Source organism: Phalacrocorax carbo, chromosome 1 (genome assembly GCF_963921805.1).
Source record: "Phalacrocorax carbo chromosome 1, bPhaCar2.1, whole genome shotgun sequence".
In the NCBI taxonomy this organism is placed as follows: domain Eukaryota; kingdom Metazoa; phylum Chordata; class Aves; order Suliformes; family Phalacrocoracidae; genus Phalacrocorax; species Phalacrocorax carbo.
Window position 1 is genome coordinate 152,826,789 of NC_087513.1, and position 17,192 is coordinate 152,843,980.

General features: G+C 45.2%; 1 protein-coding gene across 3 annotated transcripts in view; it reads right to left on the reverse strand.

Moving 5' to 3' along the window:
* The window catches only part of ARHGEF7 (Rho guanine nucleotide exchange factor 7), a 128,434-nt gene that overhangs the window by 104,909 nt on the left and 6,333 nt on the right, over positions 1-17,192 (reverse strand). For 2 of the 3 annotated variants that reach the window (XM_064440242.1, XM_064440219.1), the window contains exon 2: positions 8,668-8,754. In XM_064440242.1, the coding sequence (XP_064296312.1) occupies positions 8,668-8,754 (87 nt within the window). Of the gene's footprint in view, positions 1-8,667; positions 8,755-8,856; positions 8,962-17,192 lie in introns of those variants that run through there. The other variant, XM_064440236.1, reaches the window with a different exon arrangement.

A 17,192-nucleotide genomic window follows, 5' to 3' on the forward strand; every position in this document is an offset into this window, starting at 1 on the left:
GCATCTGAAGAAACATCTAAACACAGTTACATACAGAGAAATAGAGGGTTCGAGCTGAAACTCGAGAGCTAGAGCTATCTGGATATTCAGCTGAACGCAGTAAGGTAAGATGAACTCCCCTTAAGGAAGACAAATAATCACCATATTCTAATATGCCTTTTCTTTTCAATTAGAGGAAGTGAGCAAGGCACTTTTCTCATCAACACCAATTTGCAAAATCAAACCTGTGAAACCTCCTCTCCACAGCAGAGTGCATGTCACCTTTCCCACACATGCCAAGACATTTACATGCAAGCAGAACTCAAGAACAATTGTAAAGCTGGAAGCATTTAAGAAATCAGAGCAAGTCGTAGAAGACCTAGATTTGATATTGCACCACTTTCACGTAACTGAAGTAGTTTATGCTGACTCTTAAGTCCTAAGCAAAATCCAAAGATTATTCTGTCGAGATCACAGTAAACAAAAGCAGCAGCCTGTTTTGCACAGCTGGACTCTCTTCTGCGTGGTCCTCATCTTCAGTAATCTTCAAAGCAACTGTTCTGCTAGAATTCCTCCCTTGCAAAGAGAGAGATGGAACATAGTCATTTGTCAAAAGGGGAGAAAGTTTTCCAAGTTCCTGTGGAGACCGAGCACTGCCATCTCCTATACTGCAGGATACATTTCAGCTATGAGGACCTTATTAGTCCAAAAGCGTACATTAAAAACATACAATGCTACATCATTAGATCTGCAGGTACTTAGGTTTTCTTCACACAGAATACCACCACCTGTAACACATTCTGTGTAGAGGTGGATCTTTCGTTCTCCCTCTGTCACACAGAGGCTTGGGAAATTCAGCTGACACCTAATAATGAGTTAATTGTGTTCAGTATACACAAGCATAATTTTAGAGTACAAGCTTTATCTGCATTTCTATTTTCAGTACATTTGCCAGTTAAAAATTTCTTACAAGTCTTCAAAACAACAAGAGAAGCGTGTGCGTGAGGTCATCCAGGACTTCTGAATTCCAACTTCAGAAGTCATTAGTTGCCATTGTGGTTTTCACAAATAGGACCATAGCCACGCTCTGTGAAGGGAACAGGGAGGCACGCCCCGACAGGTACACACACCTGCCTTCTGAAACACACTTCACTGCTCAGCACTCACCTCACAGCAGGCGCAACACTGCCCCAATGCCATCTCCCTTCCCTTCTCTCACCACCCAGCCTACCGTATCTGTTGCCGCTCTCCTGTGAGGCAGGATGGAGCAGATCACCTGCTCTCCTCCTAAGAGCTGTCTTTACACCTGGCATCCCCACCATCCCTCCATAGCTTGCTCAGAGGTAATCAACAGTCCCTCCTCCCACAGCTCTCACCCTTCGTAATGCCAGCAGATGAGCCCTTCCACACTGCTTCACACCAAAGAGCTGGAGGGCAGGAGAGGGCTAAAGACATTAGAAAGCAAGAACTCCTCTGACAAGTAAGGAGAACAGTATAAGTCAGCAAACAGCCTCTGCCTTGTCTCGCTTTTCCCCCTCAGGGATTCCAAAGCTCTGCCCAAAACCCTCCTCCCCTCCAGCCCTCTCTATCCATCCTTTTCTCCCAATTTTCCTAGTTTCCATGCTTTCCCTCAGATGATTAACTCCTCTTCTATGAAAGAAGCACTGAAACCCTTTTGTGAAACAGTTTGCTACATTTGAGCATAAGATTACAATGCTGAAATCTTCTGTGCATTCTAGATTAATAGTGCAATACATTTTAATTGCTAGATGAAGGTTCATTTTATTCTTACGACCCGAATGAATGCCACAAGTGAAGCAGTTACACAGAGGCCTCTCCCAAACTGCACAGCAGCTTGTTGCAAAACTACTCTGAACAGATCCACACTATATAACACATACAGCAAAGTGCAGCATGTCACTGCAATTCAGCTTGTACACACTAACCTCCAAGACACAGCTGAAATATTTTGGATGCATTTTGACATGCCAGACTCGCCTTCATATATGGTCCACCCAGCAAAGACAAACAGATCTGTGCCTGTGGCAGGTTCACGACACGTAGAGAGTGCCAGACAGACTCTCTACATGCACACTCACTTTGAACACTAAAATATCAGTATCGTGCCAGCATGCAATACAAAAGAATTGGCAGGAATGAAAATATTTATGGTCCAATTCAAAATTTCTGAATTATTTTTCACTTGGGAAATACTGAATACAGCCCTTAAGTAGCCAAACAAATACTAGCACACTCCCCATCCTTGTTTGTTACATTGCTCCTTCAAAGGCACACACTTTCAATCTACATTTTTATTTGCTAGTTTAGTTTTTTTTAAAGTCATCTTAAAAATTTTCAGTATCAGGTCCTTTTGAACACGTATCCCAAAAAGGAGAGGCATCCTTCCTAATTAATGAAAGCCACGGGAGTCACTTTAGTCAAGAAGTGATATCACAACACAATACCACTGGTGATGCAATAAGCTTGGCAGAACCACAAGAAATAAATTCTTATGGGAAGAGAAGGAAGGTTTAAGGGAGTAAGGAACAGCCTGAGGATCTGAAATCTACCATGCACATTCATGTTTCAGATTGCATTTTACTGGACAAAACCATAACATCTTCTGACACTACCACTCCTCCCTGTCCAACACCATATGTTCCTGCCTCTGTGTCTCCTCCTCAGCTACCATGACATCATGCATGAATGGTATACGAGATGAGGAACTGGTCTGACCTTAAAAAAGAAAGACAGACTATTTCTACCATTCTATTTGTAAGACACCCTTAAAGTAGTATTCAAAGCCTTCTTCTCAATGGGGATACAAATAATTGGTAAACACATGAAACACGGTCACACTCCTAGATTACTACTTTGTGTATCGTAAGAATCCTTCACATCAGAAAAAGAAGCCATTCTATAAAAGTAACATAAGTAGCCAAGTAACAGCATCTTCCTATCTTAGAAAGGTTCCAAGATGTGCTAGCATGGCCTTCTAGTCATGTAGGTCAGGCTATACTTCTCTCTTATACATCATAGGCAAACAGACCAAGAAGAAAAGACCTGAGGATGAACTGCATGAAACACTAATTTTCAGAATTGTCAGATTAAACACATGAGAAAAAGGATATATGGGGGGGGGGGGCATTGCAGCAGTCATGTCTTGGAGGTCAGTACATACAAGGCAAGTTGCAGCGACATACTGCACTTTGCTATAAATATTATCTAGTACAGGTCTATTCAGACTAGTATTGCGAACAACTAGAAATTGGAGGGAGGGAAAAGAATCCAGTAGACGTATCTTTAATAAAAAAATATAACTTCTCTGTACGATTTTTCCCTCTTGAAAAATCTACGAGCAAGATCTCAGCCTCCAAATAAAACTTTATAATGTGCAGCCTGTAAGCAAAAATTACAACTTTAAAACAACAAAAATCTGGGGAATATTCCTAACAACGAACCATGAAGGCATTCGACCACTGCATTCAGCAGCCACCTTCTGGGTTAGAAAGGCATTTTGTTGGAATAAAACCAAGATCAAATCTAAAGAAAATACCATTCCTGACAAAAAAAAAAAAAAGATAGTCTGAACAAGGGCTGAAAGGAGTAGATGGGTATTTGAATTTCTGTATCATCATCCTAAGATTGGCCTGAAGTTCTTCAGTACTAGAATCCTAGTCAGTCCTAATTCACTAACAGATGGAAATCAAGTCCGTCCATGCTAGCAGCTTCCTTATACAAATAGGTCTTTGAAAGTCAACTTGCAGAATAACTTTCCAAGGGCACAATGGTAGTAGGACTGTAGCCATCATGATCTAAAGAAGTATGCAAGGCTCAGAGGAAAGGCGCGTCACCTAATATATGAACTGCTATGGTTGGGGTGGGTGCAAGGGAAGACTACAAACACGCAAACTTGGTCCCAAAAGATTAGCTGGTCTAACCAAATAACACTAGCACCCCTTACAAACTTTCCCCCAAGGCTAGAGCTGTATTATACATAGATATTTAGAGGCATTTGTGTATCTTGATATAATGCACAGCTCTCGAGATTTAATATCCGAATTTTGCATGCAGTGTTCTGAACCTTAAAGGTAAATCCTTCTTATACAATAGATTTAATAATAAACACAGGATCTTCTTAGATTGCATGAGACTGCCAGGTTTGATTTACTTCTTCTTTGGTTAGTTTACCATAGAAATAAAATCCTGGGTTTGTCATTGCTGCCTCTGTAATAAAGTGACCATCCTAACCCCAGAGGCAAGCAGGTCTCTTGGCAGGTATGGAAAAGGTTCTCAGATCCATGGCTTGCCTACCTTTTTCCATTAGCCAATTGCCATCTTTCCCATCAGTGTAAGAGGCAGAAATACAAAACATTTTTGAGCTCCAGAAATCTGTTAACATTGGATACTTGCAGACAAGCAGGCATTAATCTTTTATTCGATGAAAGCCAGCAGAACAATGCTGCAAGACACTACTCATGGAATTTGATCATGCAGAGCTTGGTATTGTTCACAGGATACATCAAGCACTCTGCTCTTTAAACAACAGACATTAACATGGTTTTCTATTCATGTATTTTGGTTATGATTCTACACTTAACTGCTCCCCAAACAAACTTCTTTGCTGTTCAAGTATACCGTGATTTCTGCAGGGCCTCTTTTTGGCCCTGCAACCTATCAGGCAGCTCTGGTCAAAGAATGAGGAAAGGCTGTATTATATTCAGGAAGCTGAAACTCCTTTGAAAGAGAACAAAACTGGAGTAACATGACACAGTACAAGATAATTGTTACGGCAAAACTTATTAGGGCTGAGATAGGAACAAATGCTCTGTGACCATCACCTTTTCATTTTTGCCTCTTTTGCCAGACTTCTATGGAACATACTGATACCTGCAATGAGTTCCATATCAACTACAACATCGACCCACGTTATTCTAGAACGGAGTCCATCATGTACAATAGCAGCCTAGGACCCTGTTTCGAAAAGCAGGTCATTCTTCTCAGAAGTGAGTACAGTTAGATGTCTTCCCACCCAAAGGTAAAACTGTTGGGGAAACAGCCTTTAAAGCAAAAATGGCAAGAACAGTATATAGCAAATATCCTCTGCCTAAGAAAAAAAAGTGCACAGTAAGTTGTGAATGGACAATGTAGGCAGCTATTCTACAGACCCATCTCTCTACATAGACATTCATCATAGTCAGTGAAGCTTCAAAGTAGAATAAACTACTCAACACTACAATTGTTCTAAGCAAACACTAACAGTTTCCAGAAGAGAAAAACAATATGGAGTTGCAAATTCAGTCCCTGGTTGAGGTCTTAGGAACATTTCTTCATTAACAGGTCTCAGGTCTTTGTATCTGCATACAAAAAACCTGTATTAAAAAATAATTTTAAAAATTTTTTTTTGCATTAGATTCTTCTGTTTATTTCTTAAAACTTGTTCTGCTTTTCCAACCTAGATTCCATCTTACACAGGACTGCTGCAAGGTCCAGATTAAGCACACTTTTTGGTCTGCAACACTTAAAAGAAATATTGGGGAGTGTGGGAAGGGAGCCACTGGTTTCCGTTGAGTAATAGCAATCCTCATTAGAATCCAAAATATACTTTCTAAGTACCCTATTATCCTTCTAACAGCCCAAACTTACAGGGAAGTAAGATGATGAGAACTACAACTTTCAGACACCGGAGCATTTCCAAACCAAAAAAGCTTCTCACTTCTACCCCTTATTTTTACGGTAGGAAGACAACAGCCATCATGTCCTCTAATAAAACGACACCACAGAGGAAAGCATGTCAAAGAAGCCATCTACTGCTGTGCAGCTTTCCATTAACCACAGCAGTTTATCAAGTTCTCAAACATACCATAACAAAGTCTCCAAAGCTGGAACCGTACAGAGCTCCAGCAAGGTAAGGAGCTCCATTTTCATTAGAATACCGTTCTACTGCTTCCACGATGACTTTAGATCTGGGAGCAAAAAGCAGTCGTGCAATGCTGAACCTAGGCTAACCAAACCAGTACTGTGTTTTTACCACACTCACAAAATTACACATGGAGAAGTCACCTGATCCAACTGCATATATCTTAGATTCAATGTCAGGCTCAAGCGCACCCCTTGTAGAGCCATGCAAAACTCCACATTGCAGAATACTTGTTAGGAAAAGCACCGCATTAGTGCACAGAATAAGGTCACATCTCCCCACAGCACTCAAGCTTCCTCTGATACCTGTATTATCCACAGGTTTCTGTTATTTAAGGTATCACATACACATCCACCACTTTGCCAAATACTTATACTCACCATTAACTCTTTATTAGGTAATCTGCCCTCTCTGAAAATATCCCCTTCACTGCTTCCAGAGACACTCTTCACACAATGCAATCTCTAAACCCGATTGCAACTAAGGAAGCATTACATAGATGCTGCACAGAGCAGCTATGGCATCTCCCCAGTTCCCACAGCGAGGAAGGCAGAGATCCACAAGGGCTGACTCACACCTTGTTGAAGGAGACAGGAGAAAGAGCCCAGGACTAGCGGACGGCCGAGAGGCCCCTGCCAGCTACTCACTGGTTGAATCCGGGCTGCCATTCCTCTCATCTTTGGCCACAGCTAGGGGGGTGGAAAATTAATGAGAAAACAACAGGGAACGGCCAATGTACAAGCCATAAATACGTACACAAGAAGCTCTATAAGCCCAAGCATTTGTGTCCCTTCCTGCCAGCCTCTCAACTCTTTTGGTAGCTTGGGAGTAATTCCTGTTCCAACATGCTGAGCTGGAAGCTACTGCAGCCAGTTACCTCCACGTAAGAAAGGAGTTTCCGGCAATCTTGCTGAGAAGCCCCTGAGGCCAGGTTAACAATTTGACTATGCCCAAAAATATTCAGGCTCAGAGTAAGACCAAAATTATCTTTTCTTTTAATCATTTTTCTTCTCTTTCTTGTCACTTTGAGGAAAAAAAGCTGACAAAAGCTTTCCGCAACTACAAAAAAAATGCCAAACTGCAATGCTGTGATTATTCCCAGACTGTCACAACTGCAAAAACTTCAAGCTTATTGAGTGACCTGATGTAGGGAAATCGGTAAAGGTGGGAGGGAATATTAATGGTACTTCTTCCCCTCTTTTGCTTTAACGCTTGCAATACTCAGTTGAGAAACAAATTGAGATTTGAACCACCTCCCTCCCCAGTTCTCTGTAGCTCATGCATGCCTACTACTTGAATTTTAGATCAGCTCTCACACAGGAATGCTCAAAACATTAACACTTGATGTAGCCCTAGAAGAAAAGACAAATGGAAAGCCAGCTGGTTTAAGGCAAAACAGAATGCTTGAGATAATGCAAAGTTCACCCCAGAACCTGGTTTCTGAATATTTTAGAACTTAATTTGGTTTTGTCTCCCAACAAATCCTAGAAGATTCTTTGTTAACTGGGGGGGGGGGGAAGGAAGAAAGGCAGGTAAGAATGTAAGGTCTTATTTCACAAGGAACAGCACTAAAAGGTGTCTTAATTTCAATCTTTCACCATGACAGAACCTAAGATTAAATGCAAGTCCTGTAAGTATCATTAATTTCACTAATGATACTTCATTGTTTTGATGTCTCTGGAAAGCAATCAGAGTCTTTTTACAATATTCTGTTACTGCCTGGCAAAACTCCAGGCAGGACCAGAGGTACTGTAAGAACCTAAGAACTAATTAAGGTAACACTTCGCTAATTTAAGTTGAGAAGCACTAGAAACCATTTTTTTCCACCCAAAAAACCCGCCTCTAAGAACTGAAATTACAATACCCCTCGCTTTCCAACGCAGAGGAGCTGGAACCTGTTTCTAATCGCATCGGCTGCTTCCCACGCACACACATCAAGTAAACTCGACAGCAGCATGTACTTGATGTAGCTAAATATACTGGCAATATATGACTACCTAATTCGCAACCCTGCGAACGCATGTTTGGAGAAGATGGCAGTTTGCTGGGCTTTTATGTAACGTTGATTTAAAGAGAAGAAACAGCACCTACCATTTTCCTTAATTAGCATTTCATTTTGCTGTTACCAACTCGATTTCCATAAGCCAACTCCAACCCTTCAGAAACACTTTCACAAATAAATGGGGTATAATTTATACATTTATTACCAAGAATCTGCCTGAAGAGAAAGGCAAAGGTTTCACCCGCGATGGAGCTGGGCGAACCCCACCACCACCACCCGGAGCCCCGGCAGCATCTCCCCGCCTCACGCTGACAGGGAGAGGGGCCGCACCCTCCCTCAGCGCTCAGTGAGGAGAAGCGAGGCCCTGCCGTACCCACGGACCATGCGGTACGGCACATTTTGCACCACTCACGCCACCGGCAAAGCCAAGCCAAGCCGAGCCGAGCCAAGCCATGCCATCCCGCGGCGCTGGAGACCCACCGGGCAGCGGAGGGAGGCAGCCCCGGGCGGGCAGCCCCGGCCTCCCCCGCCGCCCCCCGGGCCCGCAGCCAGGGGAGGGGCGGCCGCCACCATCTTGTCAAACGCCCGCCGCCCCCGCGTCCCCGGGCACAAAGGGAGGGCAGCGCCGCCTCCCGCCGCGCCGGGCGGGCAGAGGGAGGCAGAAAACCCCCAAACCACCCCCGGGGATCGAGCCGGGCACCCCCAGCCCGAGCACCGCCCGCCCGCACCACCACCACCACCGCCGCCACCTCCCGCCCCGACTCACCTCCAGGCGGAGGGAGGCACCGCAGCCCCGCAGGAACTCGCGGATGTTGCTCAGGCACTCGCCCTCCGTCCGCGGCTCCGGGTACACCTGCAAGAGAAGAGGCGGACGGCTGAGCGCGGGCACCGGCGCGGCGCGGCGCGGCACGGCACGGCACGGCGGCCCCGTCCCCCGCCCCGCCGTTCCCCTCACCTCCCGCTCCCTCCGCAGGCGGCGGCGGCGGCGCCGATCGCTCCCAGTGAAGGGGTTGAACCGGGAAGTAAACACGGAGCACAGGAAATGGCGTGCGAGGGCTAAGGGGCGGCGGGCAGGGGTGCCCCAGCCAGGCGCGGCCCCGGGCGGCTCTGCCCCGCCGCGGGGCGGGCGGCGAGGCGAGGGGAGGCGGGGAGGAGAGGCGAGAGGGGCGGCCCGGCCCCGCCCCGGCTGCAGCCGCAGGCCCGGCCGGCGGAGGGAAGGCGGGGAGCCCCGCGCGCCTCGCCCCGTCGTATTATTTTTCTTAATTTTTGTTTTAAAAATACCACCACACAGCCCCCGGTGCCATTACGGGTTTGGGCTGCAGGAGGAGGCGAGGCGGCCCCGGGGCTGAGGGGCGGTCGGAGGCGCGGCCAGGGGAACAGCCCCTCGTCCCGCCCCGGGCCACGGTAAAGAAACGATCGTGCGCGGGGGTAAAATGCCCCCGTCGTTTGCGGGGCTGCCACTGCCCATGTTGTTCGGGCTTCGGTTCACCCTTAAGTGTCCGTTTTCTAACAAGGAGATACAGCAGAAATACCCCAAAACCTCAGTGGAAAAATATCAGCACCCAGAGTTAATAATGTACCAATTCCAGGGTCCGATGTTAACGAGCTTTGTTTATCTGTAACAGCTGCAGGCTCTCCCTACCCCAGAAGAAAAGCAGCTTCACAAAGAGGAAAACCTTGACTGAACTTAAGAGCGCGTTTGGCGAGGCAGCCATGTGCTCTCTGCAGCCACGTTCACGCTGCCTCCAGTTCAACCTCTACCCTGAGTGTGAAGCACAGAGCTTCCACGGAAAAGCAGCCAGCCCCACGGGCTTCAGGGCCGTAGCTTAATTTACCACAGCTTAACTCAAATTCAGTGTGCACGCAAGCATCATTTCACAATAAATTCACCGATTTCTACGAAGTAGTTTAGCAAACAAAGCATTGCCCAAACCAGAGGTAAGGAGACCTGCGATCCCAGCCGGACACCTCTTCTGTTGGAAGGGGAAAGTCTAGCGCAGAAGTGCACTGTGAGTCACTGGAAGCTAAGGTGGCAATGTGCGGCATCCTGTCCTTTGATCATGCACTACACTCAGAAGGAAGTTTCATTAAACGCACATGTATGCCAAGGCTACATAAACTAACATAACCCACCTCCATAGCACCAGGAACTTCACATAAGGTTGATTCCAAACATTGCATTAAGCAATTAAGTGCCTTTCCATACGTTTATATGGTATCAAAGGTATCTCTTACCCTATGATACCAAAACTTAACAAATGCAACAGCACAACAGGGTGAACCCGGTACAAGGAAATTTAAAACACGAGTCACTATCTAAACAAAAAATGCAGATGAGTTTTAAATGAAAGCCACTATTTTGTATACAAGGAATTTGGTAAGATATGAGTTGAAGTATTTTCCTTTCCTCAAGCACGCACGCATGCACACACTAAGCTCCTCAAATTGGTACCATGATAAACCACTGTGGGTCAAGAACGTAACTAGGTTTTGTCTCCCTTTATAGGCCATACATCTTCTCTTTTTCTTTGCACCCACCATTTTCTTGGTTGCTTCTACTTCATTCATCAAGGCCTCTTTTCATTCTGAGAAGCCTTAAAATTACTTCTACTCTCCAAACAAGAATAACGTCTAACAAGAAAGCACAGTAAATCTAGTTTTCTGTTAAAAGAAACAAATGTCTCATAACGCATTCCACATTAACACTCTTTATTCCCAAAGTCCCCAACACATTTGGCACAGAACTCAGTAATTGTAAGAAACCCAGATATGTGTACTACTACCTCGTAAGAAACCGCACATAATTTGTGAAAGACCTGGTACAGCACCTGGTAATAGGCCAAAAACAAAAAAAAGCGGGTGGGGGTGGATAAGGAGGGACATCTAGTTAGAGGTAGGCAAAAACTTCCAACTAAAGATTAAAGAAGCAACAAAGGCAACCCAAACCCTACAAACTGTCCTCTCTCAGGTCTGAAAGTTTAACATATATACCAAAACAGGCCTGTGAGACCTCAGCCCTACCAGCACCCTAATGCATGTTTCCAGTTAAAAATCATCTTCCCTCAAAAGTATAAAATAAGTTACGGTACATCTTTAGAAATGCCATTTCTTCTCTTACAAAACAAGGGAAAAGACTTCAGGGGCGATGCAAGAAGCAGGCTATGTTTTCTCAGCTCTGTGGCTACAGTGGCATTTTTATCCAACAGGAGACAGAAGCATATGGGTAAAGAGTTTAAAAATATCTTAGCATTTGTATCCAGCTAGAAGTTTAAAGTGTTAATGATCCCATAAAAAGAAGCAAACCTGTTAAATTATTTACCTGGGAAATCTTAATGTGATTCTGGCAACCTTCTCCTACAGATGGCTGAAAAACACAGTGAGGGACCCCAGTAACAAACTCAGCCCCCACCCGACAGAATCTCAAAGTGCAATTATGTGGGCCAAACCCATGTTAAAATCACACTTATGGTATACGACATCCTTTACATACAGTTCTTGGAAGCTCAGAAGCATGACCTCTCTCTCATAGATCACATTTATACCCTAACAGACTATTCAAAATGTAACGGAACATAATGCAAGCAGACCACAGGCAGGTAAGTCCTAGCCTGCCTGAAAGATGGCAAATAGATGCAGAGAGAAAGGATAAACAAAATAAAATTAAAGTAGGGTCATACTCCAAAATTACTTAGCTTGATGAAAAAGCAGATTGCATGTACATAAAGCCAATGAAATTAGGAGGTTACGTATTTTCCTTTCCAGTATTTGCTTCATCTTCTTGCTTTCCATAGACCAGCACTGTTAGTTCATTAATAGGGACGGTCTTCTTATATGTCTGTGACTGCTAGTACAAAGAGGCCTCAGTGTCCAACTGGAACCTCTGTGTGTCCTAGTAATACAAATAAAAGAGGTTAATAATAATTAGAAAAGACAGGGATTCCAGAGGGACCTGACAGATTCTTAATTAGGGACCAGGGCTCCACAGTGGAATCCGAAGAGACAAGTGAAAGGTAATACACAGAGTAGCAACAGTTTAAACCACTTCATTGTGGTTCAGGGACAGGTTCTGACTGAGATCTAATCTCTCAGGGAGTAGTTCTGGAAATCACGGCTAGTTCAGTGAGGACACTTATGTGATGCACTGCAGCTATCAAGGAGCAGAGTGCATTTTCCACCATCCACGGAAGATGGAGAACAACATGCAATAGAAATAGATGGTACCTAGCTAAATGTTACATCCCTTTTAATCAGCTTAAATCTATGTTTTTAATCAACAACAACAAACACATAAAAAAGGGCAATATGGAGACAGGCAGTATCAAGAAAAGGTATGATGGGTGGTCTTAGAAAAAATGAAAAAGGCTACCATTAGTTCATTTGGACAGGGAAAGTATATGAACAAAATAAGCAAGGAATGTGTAAAATAATGAGTTTAAAAGAAAAAGAAGAATTTGATTGCAATGAGCAAACACAAGAAACTAATAAAAAGTAGGAGACATCTTCAGCTATATGTATGGGAAACTAGCTTTTTACTTGCTTTCATTTGCTGAACAAGTTGACAAAATGGGTCAAAGGAAGACATGTATGATGTCTTTAAATATAAACTGGAATCTACCAGGAGGGCAATAGAAAAGACTGAATGACAGCAAGGTTACTACATACACATTTTTAAAAAAAAATCAATCATTTATCTAGGGGGACATACGTACAACTATGTAAGAAGACTATCTCAGTTACTAGAAAGCAGACACCAATAGAGAACGGAGCAGGTAGCTGCAGACTACTAGGCATGTCCAGCAGACACTTAAAAATGTCCTGTAGGAGTACAGCTGCCCAAGTCTGAAGTTCAAAGACTTGGCCCTCAAGTAGGGATACCCGGGGAAAATCCCATAAAGAGGCAGCCCTGCGCTGTAAAGAGTGTCGCAGAAGAATACAATCCCAAAGGGAGGTGTTGTAGGGACAGGGTGGGCAAGGGAACTGTCCTCTGTCACAACATACCGGCCCACTTTTCCCCACACCCTGTTAATCCTGCCTGAAGTCTTTTCCACCGTATCCACCTCACAGCAGGAAAGAGTTTCCTCTCCAGGTTTCAGAACACCTTGTACACACAGAGCATTACTGCAACCTAATCAGTAAAAATACTACAAATGAACAATGCAGCAAAGTTAATGAAGGAGTCCTGTTGGTCACATTTGGTCCCACAGCAGCTCTGTTTTGCATCCAGCCCCTTTGAGTGGCAAAGGCACATCAGGGGCAACTGATCTTCCAGTGGAGCGTGGTGGCACAGAGGCAACCACCTCCCGCCCAAGTGCTGCGGGCTGGGGTTTGTTGCCAGGGTTTGTGTTCAGGGATAAAAATGAGATTAAAACAAAATCTTGAGGAGGAAGCCAGGCTATTCTCATGATAACCTGGGCTATAAAGCTGCATGTGATTCACTGTCCAGCAACTCCTGCGTGTTCCTTCCCTCCCCACCGCTCCAACCTCCATTACCTCCTCTCTGCTCCTGCACCCATGCCCAGCAGGGCCCATCCCTTGGGGCATTTGGGTTTCCTGCTCTGTCCTCCGTCCCAGAGCACCCACCCTCACAAACTGCACCCAGCAAGGATGGAAAAGAAAGAGTGGTGTCACAGCGACGTCCTCTGTAGCTACACGGGGCGACATCATCCACTTCTTGAGGAATCATCCATTGCTTGGGACTGATGGCAGGTGCAGCGCTCCCCCCACAGTCAGTGAACGGAGCTGGGCTCAGAGGACTGTGGATGGAGCCCCACACTCCTCCCAGGAGAGCAGGAGTCAAGCTGCACTCCAAAAGCATCGCATCCTGCATGTCTCTAAGCGAGGAACACGCTGCAGTTGAGCCCAACCACTTCATGGATCGCATGTCTTGCTGGTGGCACTAGGCGATGGTAGCAGGATGATATAATTAAACTGAAAACACAGATCAGGGTTCTCAGCAAGGTGCAGTTTTGTTTTAAAATTAGGCGTCTTGATGGAGCACTGGATCTTGCCACGATACTGTTTCTGTGGTACTGTAGCTCTTTAGAACTGACTTTTCCCAACCTTTAAAACCTGCTGCCCTCAAACGTTTCGATTATAAGCCACACAGCAGTTGCAGCGTGCTAGACACCTGTACTTTGGCATGAGGAAACCCACCCTCTGAAAAATGTGGCAGCAGGCAGTCAGCACAGATAGTAAGAGCTAGATCCAGTAAAAGACTGAAGCTCCTATAAGCCATGCACCTTTGCCCAAATTTTAAAATTTCCAGGGTTCACGCAAGAATTGCCCTAGGCTCTGCACACAGCACAAAGGGGGAGGCAGGTGCCTTAAAATATGCCTTAAAATTCTTACATGCTGAGAAGGATACCTGGCCTCTCTGAGAAGTGACAGGTGCCCACTTTTTATGAAATAATTTAGCATGGAGGTTCCCAAACCTCTTGCCCTTGGACACCACCATTAGTGACAGCCACAGCAGCAACTCTTAGATCCCACTGCCTTGCTCCATAGCCATCAGCACGGCTAACCCCATATCTGACACTCCTTTGCTGCACCTCCTACATCACCACACCAGTCCCTATACTCCATCCTTCCATCTGTCCTACCTCAGACCACACAACACCACCTTCCAAACCAGCAACTCCAATCCCACATTTAGCCCTACTCTTTCACCACACAACCTCATCCCACCACCCCTCCTTTACTCTCCCACGAGCCATACCAACTCATCAGCCACAGCTCCATGCTCCCTCAGCTTCCACCCTGATACAGCACCTGGAACCAGGAGCACTTTGGTTGACCGAAGACTTCTCCAGCTCCTTGAGTTCTTCCCCGGCACAAGTTCAGAAATGCTCATCTGCTTGACCAGCCTTCATTAACAGTGACCTACATTCAAACACACTGATGTTCTGCTATAGCTGCTTCAGTCTCTTATTGAAAGTAGCCCTCAAAAACTAGAGTTTAGCTCAGTTTGCAACAGAAATGTACAGTTTGGTTAAAATGCCAGACAGGTCTGTGGCAGCCTTGATAAACTGGTTCTTTGAGTCTCACACAACTACAGCCACTTTTTTCCTTTAATCTGCCCTGAGAAAGCGATACTCTAAAACTGATACAGCTGTTTTGAGCTCATCCATTCAGATCTGCACCTGTATTAAACAACATTCAGGAAAACAGTATGTTCTTTGCAGTGGAAGTACTGTACTTTTGTCACTTCCCTTAGACCCTGATCAAATTCCCATCAAAGTCTATAAACTGACTCCCAGGAGGCGGGTATTCGACCAAGCTCTAAGATACAAACATAGTAAGTTAAGGTCACCAGGACATTCCAGGTGGTATTCTTTTTTTTTTCCTCAAGTTTCCATTATATTTTTATATTTCTCACAAAAAAAAACCTACATTAAGACAGCATTAAGAAACTGAGAATGCCAAGGATGTAAAACTTAGCAAATACAAGACTGACAGCTGCCTTTGTGACTGCAATTACAATCCACTTGCAGGCCTACCTTGTGAACTGAACTAGGCATGAGTCCTACCGGAACACAAGCACAGGAGCACGCCTGAAGAATCTTACATATACGCATAAAAGGGTCTAATTGCAGCTGCAGGAGTAATCTTCTTTCCAGTGTTTCCTAAATGCTGAGGACTAATATTCCTAATCCCTGTGGTTTTGCTTATTTTCTTGTTATTTTTAAGAAAAAGAAGAAATCAGCTAGCATGTAACTGTCACCAACCCCATGCAGCATCATCAGCCTCACACTGCAGAGCTCCAGGGGTGCCAGCATTAGGTGCCCACAGGAAGATGTGTATTTCCCTGAAGTCAGTGAGTGGAAAAAGCCCGATGAAGTGCTGCTCCAGGAATGGGCAGTGCTCAGCAAGAACCTACCTACAGAGGTTCCCCCTGCAAAGGGAGGCTGGTGGGTAGGGATTTTGCACTCCTCCTCACGTAAACCCTGCAGCGTTTCCCTTGCTGCGTTGCTGTTTTGATGCAGCGCAAGCTCGGGCTTCAGGAGTCCAATCACTCAGGGTTTGTTTACACTGGGAGAGCTCTGCTGCTAGATATGCTGGCATCGCTCCTCGGTGTGGATGTAACATATGCCAGAGAGGGAATTCCTCTGCCAGTCTAACGGTACCACTTCCCCCAGTGACATTAACAAAGCCAACAAAAGCACTTCTCTGTCAGCACAGCTGCACCGGCGCGGGGGGAGTGTGTGTGTATGTATGATTTTTACTTCTTTTGCCCCCATTCCCTCTGCATGAAAATATTCTATAGGGCTACCTAAGCCCTACAGTGGAGACCCTCTCCCGGGCAAGCTGCCAACATTGTCCGACGGCGCTCGCTGCAGAGCAGGAAAATGGAGACCTGAACAAAATGCTCTTAGACCCGAGCAGCGTTTCGCAGGCTGAGAGGGGACTCTGCCCACTGGGTGCCAAAAGTCCGTGATGAGGAGCAGGGCGACGGGAACTTCCCACAGGCAAGGCCAGCCGCCCCTCCTCGACTCTGCAGTGCCGGTGGTGGGCAATGGCGGCAACCACGTTGTACCCAGAGATGTGGGAAGAAGGTGGCTTTGCTCCATGGAGCGAAGTCGGGGAGAGCACGGGAGTGTCACACTGGCTGAGGATCAGGGAGTAAAGCGCAGCCAGCCAAGGTGCAAGACTGACGCCACTTCCACGCTGCCAGCTCACAGTATTTTTGCAAGCTCTGTCATGCTTGAAATGTTTTAAGATTCCAGCTCTTCAAATCACAGCCACTGGGTACCAACTAATCAAAATTGCTATTTAAGAAAGATGTATACTAAATTCACCTCAGTGGTTCAAAGCCAGATTTTAAATATATATATGTGTGTATGTATATATAAAATTTGTAAATTTCAATTTTAAAGCCAGACTTCCAGTTTTCCAAAGGCTTGAATTGCTATCTTCAACATTTTCAGCTGAACAATACAGTGCCCTCAGCCACTACCACACGGTAGCAACCAGAGAGAGCATGCTGGTGGCATCCCCACAGCTCTTCCTCTTCCCCACACAGACACAGCGTTTGGAGGACGCTCTGTGAAGCAGTAAGGCACCTGAGGGCTAAGGAATTGTCTTTTCTGTTGTCCATATTATGCACAGACACATTAAGAACATATCTAGAAACTGTGGAAAGGGCATTAATGAGAGTAAGACCAGCAAAACCAAATTATCTTTCCGTATTTTCCCACAAAAACAATTTAATTGCCAATAGTTTCATTAATTTCCCCCTCTTTTCAGGGTCTAGCGTGCCCTTATTTAATTCAGCCCAGACCCTTGTGCATTAGC